Here is an 18,256-nt window from a genome sequence, read left to right as displayed (position 1 = left end):
TTGCCTGTGGATTTTTTTTTTTTTATGTTCTTATCTAGTTTTGGTGTCAGGGTAATGCTGGTCTCATAGAATGAGTAAGGAAGAATTTCCTTCTCTTCAGTGTTTTGTAATAGCTTGAGAAGAGTTGGTGTTAGTTCTTTTCTAAAAGTATGATCAATGTCAGCAGTAAAGCCATCTGGTCCTGGGCTTTTCTTTGTTGAGAGAAGCAGTTATCTAACATCAGGAATCATCTGACATTTATTTATACAAACTTCTTGGTGTGAGTTCAAAGTGACTACAGAATATGGAACTGTGAAACAACCACCACCTACATCTGAAACAAGAATTAAGTGTTCTGAAAAATGAAATGTAATCTTTAACAAATATTAGAACACTAAAGCAGGGATGCCTATTACGTATGTCTTTAGTGTTAGGAAATAGACATGTATTAGTATTTTAAAATCATTTTGAAATATTATTTTCTTACAAATAAAAATGATTCATATAGTATAACTAGTTTTTAACTCTACATTTATAAAAGTATCTCTCTGGTCCATTTGTACTTATTTATACAGCATCACAATTTTCATTCACAGTTTCTTCATGTGAAAGCTATTTTATAGGATATGGTAGAAACAGCCTTTTCATGTCAAACTAAAACATATAAAGATCATTCCTAATGCAAGCCAATACAAACTAAAATAATTTGCAAATTACAAGAATATATTTTCAAATTTTCTGTTGCAGATACTACATTTTGCATTAGTTTCCAACTAAATTTTACTTTTAGAGCAGAAAAGTTTTATAATTTGTAATGTGACTTTTTTTATATATCCACATTAATTACCATAGAGTACAAATTCCTCATTGAAAAACTATATTCTCAAAACAAATGTAAAAGTAGTATTTTGACTTTAAATTAAAGGAATTAAGAATAAATTTGGGCATTCAACTGTGCATATCTCTAATTGAAAGGATTGAGTCCATTTTGAAATATGGGTAAAATTTACTATAGAGATTTAATTTTCAAGTAAAATATTTTATTTGAGCTATCCAATGTGTCTATGAAAATGCAAATGGATTCCAAAACAAACTTTAAAATTTCTCTCAGGAACAAAGAAATTGAACTTAATTTAATTACTGTAATTGTCATTTTCAGACCTGCTCCATTGGGCTTCTTTGTGGTGATGAAATAAGGAGAATTACCTGTTTAACTCCCAGCTTTCAAAGAACAGATCCCATTTCCACACAGACATATACAGTTTCCCCTTCTGAGACTTTGGTCAATAGCTTTCCATCTATAAAGGCTACTAGAATACCAACCATAATGGATACTTATCCAGTTGATCAAGGTAAGTAGAAGTAAGATATAAAGAAGTTTGAGTTTGAAAAAGTTGTGTATTAAAAGCATATTTTCTGAATTATTAAAATCTTTCTTTCTGAGATACATGATTTTTAGGGGTGAAAATTGAGCATTATTGGTTATGTGTCCTGTTTAAAGTTTTGTTTTAAGCAATGTTGTTTGCTAATACTATTTCTGGATCAGTAAAAAAATGTAAATTAACAGTTTTTATTCCACTGTCCACTGTGTAAATTTTAATAGACAACTGGACCTCAATCCCAGCACATTTTGTTTTAAAAGGGCATTGTGCTACTTGCTTCAGTGTGTCTTTACTTCATAGTCTCTGAGTCATTAATGTAAATTTATATTCCTATTAAATTATTTGACTAACACTCAGATAAAAGATATATGCTTATTTTCCTATTGTGAATTATTTTAACAACTTGAGGCTGTTTTTTACATGTTCAATTATTTAACTTTCTAAATCAAGTGATGTCATATTATAAACAGTACATTATATATTAAATTCCAAATTTACTCTTCATGTAGTCAATGCCACTTCAGATAATCAGAGTAAGAATTGTAGTTCTTAGCAAGGAATTCTTTAAGAAAAAATAATTTTGAAGGCTATTGGATATTCTAAGTAGAAATGTACCTTGTCTATTTTTCATCTATGTAATTTCTATTCTTTTAAAAATTTAAATTGAAATATAGTGTTATCTAATATAAACAGAACATTTTGCCTATTGAAGAAGTAAAACAATATTTCTAACATTTCTAACCCGATAGGTCAAACATTCATTGGTTGTGTCAATGCAAAGGTGTTGTAATTTTTCATGTTTTCTAATTTAAAGGAGTCATTTAGTTGGGAATATGTCAATTCCGTGTAATGCCATTTAGCCTGACTTTAACCCTCCCATGGAGTGTAAATAATAGGAATCTTTGCATTTATGCAGTTTGTGAAATCATTAAACCTCCTCATATACTTTTATTAGAAATATGATTTACAGAACCATATTTGTCTGCATATAATGGATGTAAGGTGGCAGTGCAATTTGCCTGAGATTTATCCCAGTGCCAAAGTGGTTCATTTCTAATTCATTTTTCTAATCTTTTTGACTTTTTCCTTTTTGTAGGTCCAAAACAGACAGGCATTGTCAAGCATGACATTCTCCCAACCACTGGTTTGGCAACGTTAAGAATTAGCACACACTTGGAAAGCTACTTACTCGAAGAACTGATTGTCACTAGAGAGCTTTCAGCAAAACACAGCCTTCTTTCTTCCACAGATGTTTCCTCTTCTCCATTCCTGAATTTTGGTATTCATGACCCGGCACAAATTGTCCAGGACAAAACATCGGTATCGCATATGCCTATTCGAACTTCAGCAGCCACACTAGGTTTCTTTTTTCCTGATAGGAGAGCAAGGACCTCATTTATTATGTCTTCCTTAATGTCAGATTTTATTTTTCCTACACAATCTTTATTATTTGAGAACTATCAGACTGTTGCTTCATCTGCTACCCCAACGACTTCAGTAATTAGAAGCATTCCAGGGGCTGATATTGAGTTAAACAGACACTCATTACTCTCCCGTGGATTCCTGCTTACAGCTGCCTCCATAAGTGCAACTCCAGTTGTCTCTAGGGGGGCTCAAGAGGATATCGAAGAATATTCAGCTGTTTCTTTAATTTCAAGAAGAGAGCACTGGAGATTGCTCAGCTCCTCGATGTCTCCCATTTTTCCTGCTAAGATAATTATATCTAAACAGGTAACCATCTTAAACTCATCAGCTATGCACCGGTTCGGTACAAAAGCCTTCATTCCCGGTGAATATCAGGCTATTACTGAAGCTTCAAGCAACCAGAGACTCACAAACATCAAATCACAGGCTGCTGATTCTTTAAGAGAATTAAGCCAAACATGTGCAACATGTTCTATGACTGAAATAAAATCCTCTCATGAATTCTCAGATCAAGTTTTGCATAGCAAACAGTCCCACTTTTATGAGACATTCTGGATGAACTCAGCGATATTAGCCAGCTGGTATGCACTAATGGGAGCTCAAACTATCACTTCTGGGCATTCATTTTCTTCTGCTACTGAAATAACACCATCAGTGGCATTCACAGAAGTGCCATCTTTATTTCCTTCTAAAAAGAGTGCAAAAAGAACAATTTTATCCTCATCCTTGGAAGAATCCATTACCCTATCAAGTAATTTGGATGTTAATTTATGTTTGCATAAGACTTGTTTATCCATTGTCCCTTCACAAGCTATCTCTTCAGACTTGATGAATTCTGATTTGACTTCAAAATTGACTACTGATGAACTGTCAGTATCAGAAAACATTTTAAAACTATTGAAAATAAGACAATATGGCATAACTACGGGCCCCACTGAGGTACTAAATCAAGACAGCTTATTGGACATGGAAAAAAGTAAAGGATCTCATACACCGTTCAAACTTCACCCAAGTGATAGTTCTCTAGATTTTGAGTTAAACTTACGAAGTTATCCGGATGTTACTTTAAAGACATATTCAGAAATTACACTTGCAAATGACCTCAAAAATAATCTGCCACCATTGACAGGCTCAATGCCTGATTTTTCAGAAGTCACTACCAATGTTGCATTTTATACAGTTTCAGCAACTCCAGCACTTTCAATAGAGACGTCTTCCTCCATGTCTGTAATTACTCCAGATTGGCCATATTTTATAGATTATATGACCTCTCTTAATAAAGAAGTCAAGACTTATTCAGAATGGTCCAAATGGGAACTTCAGCCTAGTGTACAATATCAGGAATTTCCCACTGCAAGCTGGCATCTTCCCTTCACTAGATCTCTTACTTTGTCTTCACTGGAATCCATTGTGGCACCTCAACAGCAGATGATTTCTGGTGAGTTTCTCAGTTTCTGTTCAGTAAACTTTTAGAAATGAGTTTCTTTTCTACAGAGAAGAAAGAGCCTGTCATGGTCACCAGGTGCTCTAAACAGCCTCATTGTAATCAGGGCAGCAGCCAGTTCAATGGAGAAGGCACCTGCTGTTGTACCTGACACAGATGGTTATTCTTTATGCACTGCCACAAAGGCTACCAGATCAATACAGTAGTAGGTTGGAGACAGCTATACTGCTGGCAAGCAATCAGAAACTGAACTAGTTCAATTCATTACAACAGATCTTTCAAAGTTTAGAAATAACTTTTATTATTCTCATTTCTTGAAATAGCTTCTTTGTCAGGTTGAACACAATGTGGCATACTCTTTCTAACGGTATCTTCGGTGGTGGCCTTTTTTTATATGGGAAAGATGAAATCACTGGAACTTTATTGAGATTTCCTGTCCTCTATGGCATGGTATATCATTTTTAAATTTAACGTTTTGATGTTTCATTTTATATAATTCAGAATGTAAGTTAATGTCATGTATTTTATTTAACAAAAGCACTATACAAAAAAATGAAAGAGATAATATCTGTGAATTTGAATTCAGAGCCTTGGTATATTAATGACAAGCCAGTTTTCTTAGATAACAGTTCTTACTCTAAAGCACATTTGAAAGCACTAATCTCTTCTCCCCTTGTAATTGCTATCAAATTGGTAAGATAATGCTATCAAATTGCGCTTATCGGAAATAGAAGATTTTCCATTATTTAAAGAAGTTCTATCTTATGGAATTTTCAAGTGTTACTTTGTGGCAGTGAAATTAATTTTCTTTTGATGATAAACTTATAGTGTTTTGTGTCTGTGTATTTATGGTTGTGTTTTTTTGCTTCATATATTACCTCAATATTTAAAGGGGTTGGGTGTATAACTTACGGCTGAAAATTCAGTAACATGAAAGAACAAGTCATTCTATTTGGTATGTTTAATATGATATAATTTTGTCTACAAAATTTCTTATGCATGATAAAATTAATTACAAATTTAAATGTGGCATTCTCCTTGTACTTTTACAGACTGATAGATTGTGGTTTAGCTGTTACAACTCACACAGAATGCCTAATACGTCATTTTCCACATATAAGGTTCTTGGTAAATGTAGCAGAGTTAAAATGTCTTTCAAACAATACATCCTATAGCCAACTCTTGGAAATAATCAGAACACAAATTCTTAATTGTTAGGAAATAAAACCTTAAGTTTTGTCTTTTAAAACATAATTTTGCTACTTTTCACTCTTCCCATTCTTCATTCCCATTGCAACTATTCTTTGATTATTTTGACCTCACCTGCATCTCCTAATCTCCTTCCAGTTTCTCATGCCTTTCTAGTCATTTAATCATTATGATAAATCATTTGCAAGGCATTTGTTGACATTTTCCAATATGTTTATCCTCTGTGTTGATCAGGGTCACATCAGTGAATAAACACAGTCTAATTGGGTATTTGAGGAGAGTTTAATAGAGTGATTATTTATTAAAATGTGAGTAGAGTTTAAGGAAAACTAAGGATCTTATGGTTCTGAAGAGAGCAATAACAGCAAAACATAGTTACCAGCACTGGGCCTAAAGAGACAGAGGAAAGAGAAGGATCAGAACCTAAAATGGAAGGCTTCTAGGTTACAGAAGCTGTGGCCTTTGGAAGTAGGACACAGGTAATCCAATACGGACAGACAGGGAGGAGACTAGACCATACTAGACAATCCCTTTCCTGTTGTCTTCTAGTCTTTTGCAGGTGCTTCTTACTAGCCAAAGTTGTTCAGTAGCTGGAGGCTAAAGCCAGTCCTTTGAATTGGTCTCCAGTGTTTAGAGGGTAGAATAAACAAGGGTGGGAAGAAGATCAGGAAGAGCAAATGTTGATGTATTAAATTCCTACGTTTGTCAGTTTCCAGCTTGTATTTTGTCAAAATGCATAATAATGGCTTGTTCCACTAAAATTCTTATGAAATTCCTCAACTAGGCTCTTAATTCTTCTAGGCAATCCTAATTAATTTTGAATTGGCTTCCTAAAATTTTCATCACAGTGATTATTTCAATTTTTTCTGATCTTAGCATGAATATCATAACCATCATATTTGTTTAGCAAATGAACTTATTTCTAACTTCTCAACTGACAAATACCATCTAGTCTAATTCATCTGCTTTTCCATCTAATTCATCTTAAAATTATCTGGCAATGAAGGAAAGGAAAATAGAAAAACTTGGTGATACAATTGTTCCAGAGCCCTGTGTTTAAAAGCGTATTCCTTATCCATGGAATTACTTTTACACCTCGTCAAAAATCAATCAATGATATACATGCGGGTCAACTTCTGGAGTCTTAGTTTTTCTCCATTAATCCACATGTCTTTCTTTTACGCAATTCCCAACTGTCTTGGTTACTAAAGTATTTTCTTCTTTTAAAAATGTTTTACGCAATTTAGATGGAGATATTGTCATAGTAGTCATTGTTTTGTATCCATGAAAGATTGGGTTCCAGGGACATGCAGATACCAAAATCCATAGATACTCAACTCCCTTACAAAAATTAGTATAATATGGCATAAAACCTACACACATTCTCCCAAATCTTCATTACTATACCTACAAGGACATCTGTTTCTCCTCCAAAATCTTATAATGCTTCTAAAGCTGGGTTGGCAAACCACAGCCCTTGAAATCAAATCTTTTTCCATGCCTGCTTCTTTAAATAAAGATTTATTAAAACACAGACATGCCTATTTGCTTGCATATTGTCTACAGCTGCTTTGATACTTAATGTCACAAAAGAATGAGTAAGTGTTAAGGAAGCCATGTGGCCTACACAACCTAAAATACTTATTGTCTAATACTTTGTAGAAAATGTTTGTCAGTTCCTACCTGAAACATTTTCAAGGAGTTTAGTTAATGTCTGACTAAAGTAAGTACCATGGAAAAATCTGCCTGTTTACTTGTTTTCCTCTGTATGTATTCCTGGTTTGTCGTTTGATTTTTTTTTTATTTAACCAAGTCATTATCCAGGCATAATGTACTTATATCATTGTTTGATTTAAATCTAATTATAATATACTTTTAATATAAATACAATGAGAAATATTTCCAAGATAGTAAGGGATTGCTATAGTATATATTTTATTACACATATAAGGATCTACAAACATTTTATTTTATCATTGGAAAACCTAGGTATAGAGATATATTTTTGATAATAAAAGAAATTTGATAATTTAACACTGTGTTGCTTATCGGAAATCTGTAATAAAACTAAAGTCAGAAAACTTAAAACTAAACAAATGTATAGATTTGAAACATTTTATAATATTAAAAATATGACTCATTTTTATATATACATTCTTATAAATATGAACTGAATATAAAAAGACAGTTGAAATATGTATTCATTCTGTTTATTTTATAGCATATATTTATAAAGAAAAGACATCATGTTTTTGGCCTAACTACTGAACTTCTCAAGAAAGAATTAATGTTCAGTCACAAGTAAATTAGAACTCCTTAGGGTCCCTTAAGAATATAATGAAAACATATGTTGTTTCTCATGAGATGCATATTCAATATTTATTCCTCCCATAGGTATTTTTATTCTAACATGGTTTCTACAAAAAGAAAAGATCAATTTTTCATCATTTTAGGATATATCCAGTCATATTAAAATGAAAATATGCAAGTTTTCATTTATTATTTTTGCTATTAGTTAAAACATGCAGCAATTATAGTAAAACAGAATGTATTGACAAGAGTTTTTATAAAACCGAAGTTAAAATTTCATTATTATAAGTTTTAATCAAAACAAATTTTCTTAGTAAACTTTGAAAATATCCTCAATTTAATTATTGTCCCATTTTTGTAAACTGCATGTGAGGTGGTCCTATAAAACCTAAAATGATAGCCAGCACCAAGTTAAACAACTAGCATGACATAAGGATGATTTCTGTGTTGTTCATTCTTGTGCACCTAACATATAACACAAAGTGCCATTAAAATAGCTGCTTAATAGTCGTTGTATAAAGTCATTAAAACATATTACTGGAAATGATCTTTATAAAAACTCTGGTCTAATCTCTTCATGTGGAGAAATGATATGATAGGCCATAGTCTAATGTTCTACAGTGGAAAGATCTTGAAAGATTGAACTATTATATATATGACTGTTTCTTACACATAATGGTTTCCATGACACTGCCAAAATATAGAACAAATGTGCAACTGACGAAGAGAGATGTCTGCTTCCAAAGTGGACCACTGAGTGCTATCATTTTCACCATATGTGGTATTCCCATAATAGAAAAGTGGCTAAGATGGCAAGCCTATAATTTTAGAGTCCCTTGCTGATGGTGAATTTCTCACTTTGTATTGGACCACTAGCAAAAAATAAATAAATAAATAAATAAATAAATAAATAAACAAATAAAAAGACACTCTGAGCAACCTCTTGTAATTAACAAAGTGAGGCATCATGGAGCCACCTCTATCAACTTGATTCTTTGAGCTTTGTGTACTTTTTGAAGTGCATGATTGCCGGTCCTGTAGTACAGTGACAGCTGAATGAAATTGAATCGAAGTCCTTTTCTCGGACATCTTCGAAACTGGACGAATTTGTGTGATTTAATTTAACATACTAAGGAAATAAAATTTAAGAGAAAAAGGGAATATTCTAGCAATTTGTCATTATTTCCCTACAGCAATATGACTCTATTCTTTTTCTACCAGTTATTTGGGAAGGATATAAAAAAAGAGCAACCAGAGCTTCATGAACCAAATATTCTCGAATAGCAATGGATAGGAAAAAATAGAGTGTTTGAGTTATGTTTATTCCGTTTTTAGTTGTAAAATTCTAAACTTAAAAATATACACTGTAGATAAAATTGTAATAAATGATAAAGGGGCATTTCTCCAAGAATATAAAGGATAAATCAAGTTAAGATATAATTTACTGCATCATTAAACAAAAAGACTTTAACACTCAATTGATAGATTATTAAATGTGTTCATTTTATCTCTTGATTTTTTTTTCTAAAAAGAATTACATCTTCAAATCTTTTTGGCATCTATTAATATTTCCTAATCATACCAATTTATAAATAGCTTACAACAATATTCAGTGTCTTAATGCTGAAACAGAAGAGATAGTTTCATTAAACTCATTAACAGTTAAAAATGCCTTATGTATACATGTACACAAATTTCTTACACATAATTTAGAAAATATGGAAAAATGCATTAAGCGTCTCAGTCTATTTGTGTTACTATAACAAAATACCACAGAATGGGTATTTATTTCTCAGTTTTGGAGACTGGTAAGTTCAAGATCAAGGTGCCGGCAAGTTCAATGAGTGTCTAGTGAAGAATGTTTCCTCATATATGGGGCATTCTAGATGTCCTCAAGTGGAAGAAATGTCAAAAGGGCTGAACTCACCCCATCAAGCACTGTTATCAAACCCTAATTATATCCAGAAGAGAGAATATTTCACGGTCTAATCACCTCCTAACGACCCTACTTTTTAATACTGCAGTACCGGTGACTGAGCTTCAACATGAATTTTAGAGTAGACACAAATATCCAAGTCATAGCATTAAGCAACAGAAAATTCCAACTACTGCTTATTAAAACCATACAGAACAGTTTAAAAGGTAAAATTTACTAACCATAAAAGTGTATAAATGAACATGTGATATCTTAATTTGAGCACTCAGAAATGTAGGCTCTTAATGTTACATACAGTATTTGAAAAGTGTAAAGATATTCCAAACAAGTCCAAATAAGATAATACTTAGAACTTATATTATTTTTAAGTGCAAAAGTATAATCAAGAAAGTGTTGAATGGGAAGGGCAATAAGAGAATGTGTATGTTTATGTAATACATTAAAACTACAGTTAAAATATTATATTGTTTCAGACAATGCTGACAAAAGGAAATAGAATAGAAAGTCTAGATATACATGCTATATATAAAACTACATCCAAGGAGGGAGGATTGTGAGTCCATAGAGAAAGATTCTTTAATGAATTCTATTGATGCATTGTGTTATTTTGAAAACTCGTTCTCTATGTTTCAGACCAAAATAAATACTATCAGGAATAACCACATGAAATTGCAAAACAAAACATTAAATGATCTGAATAAAAGTTTCAACACTTGTTTTAGATACAGTGGGTATGTGTGCAGCTTTGTTACATGGTGTATTGTGTGATGCTGAGGTTAAAGTACAGATCTCATCACTCAAGTAATGAGCATAGTATCGAATGGGTAGGTTTTTCAACTCCTACAAGCTCCCTCCCCAGCTTCTACTAGTCCAAAGTGTCTACTGGTCCTATCTTTATGTCCATAGGTACTCACTGTTTAGCTCTCACTTACACATGAGAACATGTAGTATTTGGTTTTCTATTCCTCTGCTAATTCACTTAGGATAGTGGCCTCAAGCTGTATCCATATTGCTGCAAATGACATGATTTTGTTCTTTTTATGGCTGTGTAGTATTCAATGGTGTATACGCACCACATTTCATTTATGAGTCCACCATTGACTGGCACCTGGGTTGGTTCTATGTCTTTGCTGTTATGAATAGTGCAGTGATGAATATACAAGTGTACATGTCTTTTTAGTAAAATTATTTTATTTTATTTTGAGTATATATCCAGTAACGATATTGCTGGGTCAAAGAATAGTATTTATTTGATCTCAAAATGGAAAATGTTTAACTCTGAAAGCAAAATTAGAAAATTATAAATTAAATGATGATAGTGAGTACATTTTATAGTACATTAACTAAAACTAGTACCTTTCTAAGACAAAAAAAAATGGTCTTAAGCATTGTTAAAGAAAATATATGCAGCTATGTTTTACCTTGTAAGACAGACATATGATTTTTAAGTGGTCTTTTAAATTAATGGCAAAATGCTGACCACTAGAACAGTAAAACAATTTGCAAAAAATAACTATATGCAGTAAAATATATTCAAAAATTATTAAGAGCAACTCAGTACCAAATTCAAAATGTGACACAAATTGTAACTACTTGTTAGTCTTTTTTTTTTTCCCCCCAATTGTAATGGTCTGAATTAGGAAAGTCACAGTGAAGGCACTCTGTGGGTGGGAGTGTAAATTGGCACCATCTTTCTGGAGGATTATTTTCTAATAGACATTTTAAAAGCATTAAAATATTATAATTTCAACTTTAGAAAATTATTACTGATATAGTAAAATTACATGAAAATTTAAGAAAATTGGAAAACAACTATTATCCTAATATGGTGGCTTTATTAAGTAAATATTGACATGGAAAATTGCTTTTTCTCATCCTATAGGAAAAAAAAAAAGGTAAACCATGTATACAACCTACTTCTAGATACATGTATACATGCACACCACACAGAGGCAACCTAATTCTTCCGGAACCTTAATATTGTTTTTAATGTTTACTTTTATTTTCTACATGCTTTACAGATTACTATATATACTTTGTCAGAACAATATGTTCTTGCAAATATGTTTTATTGAGATATTAGGAATACTTCAAAAAGCATATTTGATCATTTTATTCATATTAGATTAAAATAAACTACAAGAATTTTGAGAAATATATTCATGTAGAAAATTATTTTAAGTCAAGCATTATAATAGTTAACAGGAAATCAATTGAAAAAAGTATAATATATATCTTGCATGGAATACAGAGATATACTTTATATACAAACTTGCCATCTACATATTTTTAATGAAATTATATGTTTATGTTAAAATCATTAATCACATTTCTACAGCATTCTTTACATTTTAGTGAAATTAGAAGAAAAATTGAAAGGAATTAATCGCATCTTTTTTTTTTTTTTTTTTTTTTTTTTTTGAGGCGGAATCTCGTTCTTGCTGCCCAGGCTGGAGTGCAATGGTGCGATCTCGGCTCACTGCAACCTCCGTCTCCTGGGTTCAAGCGATTCTCCTGCCTCAGCCTCCTGAGTAACTGGGATAACAGGACTGTGTCCCTACTCCCAGCTAATTTTGTATTTTTAGTAGAGATGGGGTTTCTCCATGTTGGTCAGGCTGGTGTTGAACTCCCAACCTCAGGTGATCCACCCACCTCGGCCTCCCAAAGTGTTGGGATAACAGGTGTGAGCCACTGCACCTAGCCTAATCACATCATTTTATTCAATATTCAGGTGTTCATTGATGGTCTACTTTGTGACAGGCACTAGCCAGCACTATGGTTGTTTGTTTGTTTTCCTGCTTGCTTATTTGGGCCCAGAAGTGTTAAAATATGAGCTATAACTCTTTAAAACAGTAATACATTTTTTTTCTTTTCTACCTATTTTGAATCGTATGTTTATATCCTAGTGTTTTTTGAATAATGTTTATATCCCAGGGTTTTCAAACTCTTCATTCCTATATTTACATTTTATAAACCAGCAAATAAGGAAGAAGTTTTCTTTCTGATTAAAACTATTAAACACCAAAGAAGATGTCCAACCTACAAGTAAAATGTAGACACTTCCAACCGTACCTCTCCAAGTTACTTTACTACATTAGGAGCCACTCAGAACCCTTTTCCTGTTGCCAAGGAAGTACTTGCATAGAAGACAGAATCTTTTGTAACAATATATAACGTCACTTTTGTTCTAACTTACTTAAATTATATACAATTAACCTAATTTGGAACTAACCCAGTAATGAATGCTGCTGGTTTTCCTACAGGCCCGACTGTATCTGCTGAAACCCAGCACACACGAGCAATAAGATCAGAAGTAAAATCCTGGCATTTTCTTTCCTTTACATCTCCTAGTACCTTCCTAACAAATGAAAACCCCATGTTTTTGTATTGTGCTAGTTTGTAGTATTCCAGAGCATTCATTATTTGCATTTCATTCCCACTAGTCACTGTGTGGAATAGAGTTATTGATATTATATAGAGAATACAGTAGAGTAATTGTGATAGTTTAATAATACAAACATTTTTTGTGCATGCTACAGCTCTTTGGTTTTGAAATACTTTCATTTTCATTGCTGAATACCCATCTCACTGGTACGTGACCTTGGAAAAAATAGCATAGACCAAGGATTGGCAAACTATGGCCTGCAGGCCAAATCTGGCCCATTCCTTGTTTTTGGAAAGACAGATTTACTGGAACACAACTATAACTATACCAATTCATGTACATCAGCAGTCCCCAAAATTTCTGGCACCAAGGACCAGTTTCGTGGAAGACAGTTTTTCCACGGGGGGCTGAGGGATAGTTTTGGGATGAAACTGCACTACTTCAAATTACCAGGTATTAGTTAGATTCTCATAAGAATCATGCAACCTAGATCCCTCACATGTGCAGTTCACAATGGGGTTCACCTCCTAAGAGAATCTAATGCAGCTGTTGATCTGATAGGAGGCTCACCTCCTGCTATGTGGCCCAGTTCCTAATAGGCCACAGACAGCTACCAATCCATGGCCCAGTGGTTGCCGACCACTGGTTTACATATTATCTATGACTAATTTTGTACAATGACAACAAAGTTGAATAGTTGAGACAGAGATTGTGTCACACATAACGAGCTCAGAATCCTTACTCTGTTGTTGTTCTTTATAGGAAAACTTGCCAGCATCTGATACAATGATATGGGTAAATTTTGACAATTCTCAGTCTGGTTTATTATACTTTTCTGGCCAAGTTTTAGTAACAGCCATAAATGGACTCAGAAAAACTCAGATTTCAGACCTGCTTAATTCTATTGTTCTATCTCAAGTCACAACGACCCTGTCTTCTCTACCACTCTGATGGCTCCCTATCATAAACACATAGACAGTGGCAGACACCCATTATCTGCCCTTCGTGAAGTCCTCAGATCTGTTCAGTGTTATCTTCAGGGGTGTGTGACCTCAGAAGGACTTCACTCTTGGTGGAGCTGTAGTATGTAATAGCTCAGTCAGATTCAAAGGGAGTGCAACGTAAGGGCATTACGCAAGCCACTGGTTTCAGTGTTTCCACTGTTGTGGAAAGAATAGAATGCATGTGTGAACCATGAAATATGAATTATGTAATTTTGATGTTTCCTCCTAATTGTTAAATTCTGTTATATTTGTCATTAAAGCTGGCATTACACAACATAAAGATAAATGATAGTATTTATGCCAACATTTGAAAATTTTTCTTACATAGAATGACATTAAACAGCAAATAAAATACCATAAAATGATGAGATAAAGGCCATAAAACAAAGGAAAAGGCTTTAATTACCTGTAACAGTACGTTTTCCCTATTTTTTTGAACAAATGTCCCTGATTTTCCTTTTCAGTTCAGCCCAGAACATTTTGCATGTAACCCGGTCCAGGGTGCCACTATTTTGTAATTTCCTTCCCTACTCTGCCACCCCAGTTTTATGCACAGACTCCTCTTCACATGCTGACAACTTAAATGTTAGAATACTCCAACATTTGCTTTTAGATGTTTCCCATCACTCTCTTTCTCCCTGCTTTCTTTCCACTCATCTTTCATTCTTTAGTCAATTTTTATTCCTTTATTCCACAATTTGTCTTTCCTCTTTCACTCATAGCTTCAAATATCTGCAGAGATATATACTCTTATTTTGTACTACTTATTGTGTTTCACCTATAAGTCTCTCAATACTTTAAACTTGAGATAAAATAGTTATCGTCCCAACACCAAAATCTCCATCTCCCTCCCTACCCATATTTCCTTTACCTTGATTCATCTCTCTTGTGAAATTTACATCCATCTGGATTTCTAAACTTCAGTGTAAACTTTATTTTATCAAAAATACTATGAATTCTGTTTAGGAATTCTCTCAGCTTTTTATGTCTGTTTATTATTACTCCAGTTTTGGCTCTTATGTTCTCTTTTGAACTAATGCAGTTCTCTCTAAATGGACAATTTCTAGTCTCTATTCTTTCTATTCTGCCTTCCACATTATTTTCAGAGGTTTAAAAAATAATATATACATATACATATTATTTTTTTCCTCTGTTTTAAAAGTTATAAGAGTTACTCATTTTTCATGAGAAAAGGTTTAAAATCCTAAGCATTCCAACTAGTAGATTCAACCTTGATTGCATCATCTAAAGTCATTCTCTACCACTCATTTCTAAGCTGTTTTATGATTCACCATTCCTCAGTGCTGTCATACAGTTGCACAACTCTGCACTTAGTGTTCATGAATGCCCTTTATTGCCCAGTCTATCAGAATGCCCGTCCTAAGACCCAATTCAAATATCACTGCCCATTGGAGGACTTTTGTAAAAAAAAAAAAAGAAAAAGAAATGAAGATTTAATTTTTCCCTTTATCCTTGCTCCTATAGAATATTGTGCATAACTCAATGTCACTTTGACTTTGGTCATTTATTGTTTCTGTTAGCTTCCCTCAGCAAAATTTGGGCTTTTTCGGGAGAAGTTATGTGTTAATAGATATAATACTTTATCCAAAGCTTTGCTGTAAGGATGGAGATCCCAGAAAAGTCTGTAAGTCATCTATCTTAAAAACTGTCTTATCAACTTAATATAGGCTAAGAAGGCTTAGCTGTGAAAGCTTCTATGAACAGAGCAACATAAGCTATGAATATGTAGAAGTCTAGGAAGGGAAAACACCCTAGGACTAAAAATAAACAAATATAATGTGACTGGTTCCTAAGGAAGAAGTTGGGTGGCTCAATATACAGTAATCCCAGTAAATTATCAACTTAATGAGGGCTAAGAGTGACTTTGAACAGGTAAATGATTTGATACCACGAGACTCTAGGCAGCTAGTGAGACATGTAAAGATAAGAGATTATGGCTTATTTTGAAGGAACCAGCCAATGCTTGATTCCAGATGTCCAGAAAGCAAGATTCATATAGGAAAGAGCTATCTGTTCTTGAACGAAGATTCAGCTCAGCAAAGGTTCAGCTCAGCAAAGGTTCAGGTCTTAATGTCAATTCTACACTGAGAATATGAATGAGAATGAGCATTTTCATGTTCTAAGCAGAGGACCTAAGCCAATAACCCTGTCTGTGACCTGGTCCAATGATAATAAAATAAGGCTTGTGGAGGACATTTATAAGGAGGAAATGGTTGGACCAAGAAACAGCACAGATACTCAGCGGGTATCTCTAGAAATCATTGCAATGAAGATAAAAATTCCTGGTTTCAAGGATAATTATGATAGTAACTGGCATTTATTTAATACCTGCTTCATAAATGAGAATGATCTGGGGTTGAATATTTGGTGTCTATACAACTTTCCAGATGATATAAAGGCAAGGACTACCTTGACTCAGGTTCCAGTGAGCTGGCATTGGAATTTGAGTGTGTGAAATCCAGATATCATGGATTTTGCCTTCTAATATACTGTTCAAGGAAGGAAGTGAGGTTCTGCTTATCATTTTTATCCTTCAGGCCTTCATTAACTTTCCTGCTAGGGCAGTTCTTAGCTGGGCCTTCTGGCGAAGAGCGTCTCTCACTCCGGGTATTGTGAGAGGCCAGGGCAGAATTGATTAAAGCAAGGGAGTAGGGATCAAAACTGGTTTCATCTCAAACCTGAGACTCACATTCTTTTGCCCATGGGCAGGACCAACATACCTAATTCTGCTAATGAGGAGAAGAACTTGCTTCTCCACAGACTTTTAAAATTCTATTTACTAATGTCAGTCACTTGTACATAGAAAATTAATGAAAAGATATTTCTGTTGCCTCCCAAATCTATTTATACTTAAAGCATGTGGTGCAATATGACAAGTTGTCACTTTAATAGGCATCAATCAGCAATATTTTGAGATGGTATTGAATGTCAATAATTAAGATATTATTTAAACCCCTCAACAGTGTTATCACCTAAGTACAATAGTGATTACCATAAAATATATTCTTCTGTAATAACCATGTTTCACTTAGTAGCATATTTTGTTGCGAGCACACCATATCCTGGACTCCATAGTTGGTGATACATTACTAAACAAGAAAATGAGACAAATTTTCTGCCCTCTGGAGCTTAACTTCTATTGGAGAGAGACAGATAATAAACACTAAGTGTGAAACACACACACACACACACACACACACACACACACAGAAAGAGAGACAGAGAAAGAGAATGTGATAAAAGAAAAAGCAGAAGTAGAGCAAGTGTGGGATGTCACAAGTTCTGGATTGAAGAGTGAGTGACAGCCATGTTACATTCTACCATCAGGATTGATCTCTTTGAGGAAGACAATTTGAAGAGGATGAGAACTAGCTGTGTAGCTATAGGAGGGAAGAATAGCCCACAGAGCAAATAGCCAGTACTGTGTTAAGGTAGGCATACGTTCACATTTTCTAGGGTCATCAGGGAGCAACAGTGTGGATGAACAGGCAAGCAAGGTAGAGACCTGTAGAGGATGAAGTCACATAGATAATGGGGGAGAGGAGCACAGTTAGATTCCAGTAAGTTTAGGCAATTTTAAGACCTTGTTTTGTATTCTGAGTGGAAATAAATACTTATTCCAGGGGTTCGGGCAGAGATGTGAAATGATCTGAGTGACCACTCTGACTGTACTATGGAGAACAGATGAATGTGTGGGGTTTGGGCAGGAAGACAGGAAAGGAAAATAGTTAAGAGGCTAATGCCCTAATCCAGGCAAGAAATGGCCATGGCTCAGTCTAGTCTGTCAGACTTGAAGGCTTGAGAAATCGTCAGATTCTGGACATGTTTTGAAGGTTGAGTTAATGGAATTTTCTGATGCATTGGATTATTTTTATTTTGATAATCAACTTTATGAAGCAGAGAGAAGCATCTTAAGCCACTCTCTAAGGACAAATAAAGGAAAATAATGGAAACTAATTTTTAGATATGCTACAAGTAGGCTTATCAGAAATTTTTGTCAGCTTTGAAACTGTCTGTAACAACAGCTCCATTATAATGCAAAACTCTGATAAGTTTATAGTGACATTCCTGATTAAAACCCTGAAGCACAGAAAGAAACTCTTACATCTGTATCTACCAAAAGTTAATAAGTCATGTTGATTCTAAAATACATGTTTAGTG

General features: G+C 33.8%; 1 protein-coding gene across 1 annotated transcript in view; it reads left to right on the top strand.

The window, feature by feature from the left end:
- The first annotated feature begins 1,091 nt into the window (after positions 1–1,091).
- The window catches only part of LOC119620159 (protein eyes shut homolog), a 167,808-nt gene continuing 150,643 nt past the window's right edge, over positions 1,092–18,256 (top strand). Inside the window, exons 1-2 of the mRNA XM_073006186.1 lie at positions 1,092–1,331; positions 2,458–4,224. Coding sequence (XP_072862287.1) covers positions 1,307–1,331; positions 2,458–4,224 — 1,792 coding nt within the window. The 5' untranslated portion in view covers positions 1,092–1,306. The remainder of the gene's footprint in view (positions 1,332–2,457; positions 4,225–18,256) is intronic.

The sequence above is a fragment of the Chlorocebus sabaeus genome, chromosome 17 (assembly GCF_047675955.1).
Source record: "Chlorocebus sabaeus isolate Y175 chromosome 17, mChlSab1.0.hap1, whole genome shotgun sequence".
Lineage (NCBI taxonomy): Eukaryota > Metazoa > Chordata > Mammalia > Primates > Cercopithecidae > Chlorocebus > Chlorocebus sabaeus.
The sequence above is the reverse complement of the archived record's forward strand: the minus strand, read 5'-3'. Positions and strand labels throughout refer to the sequence as shown.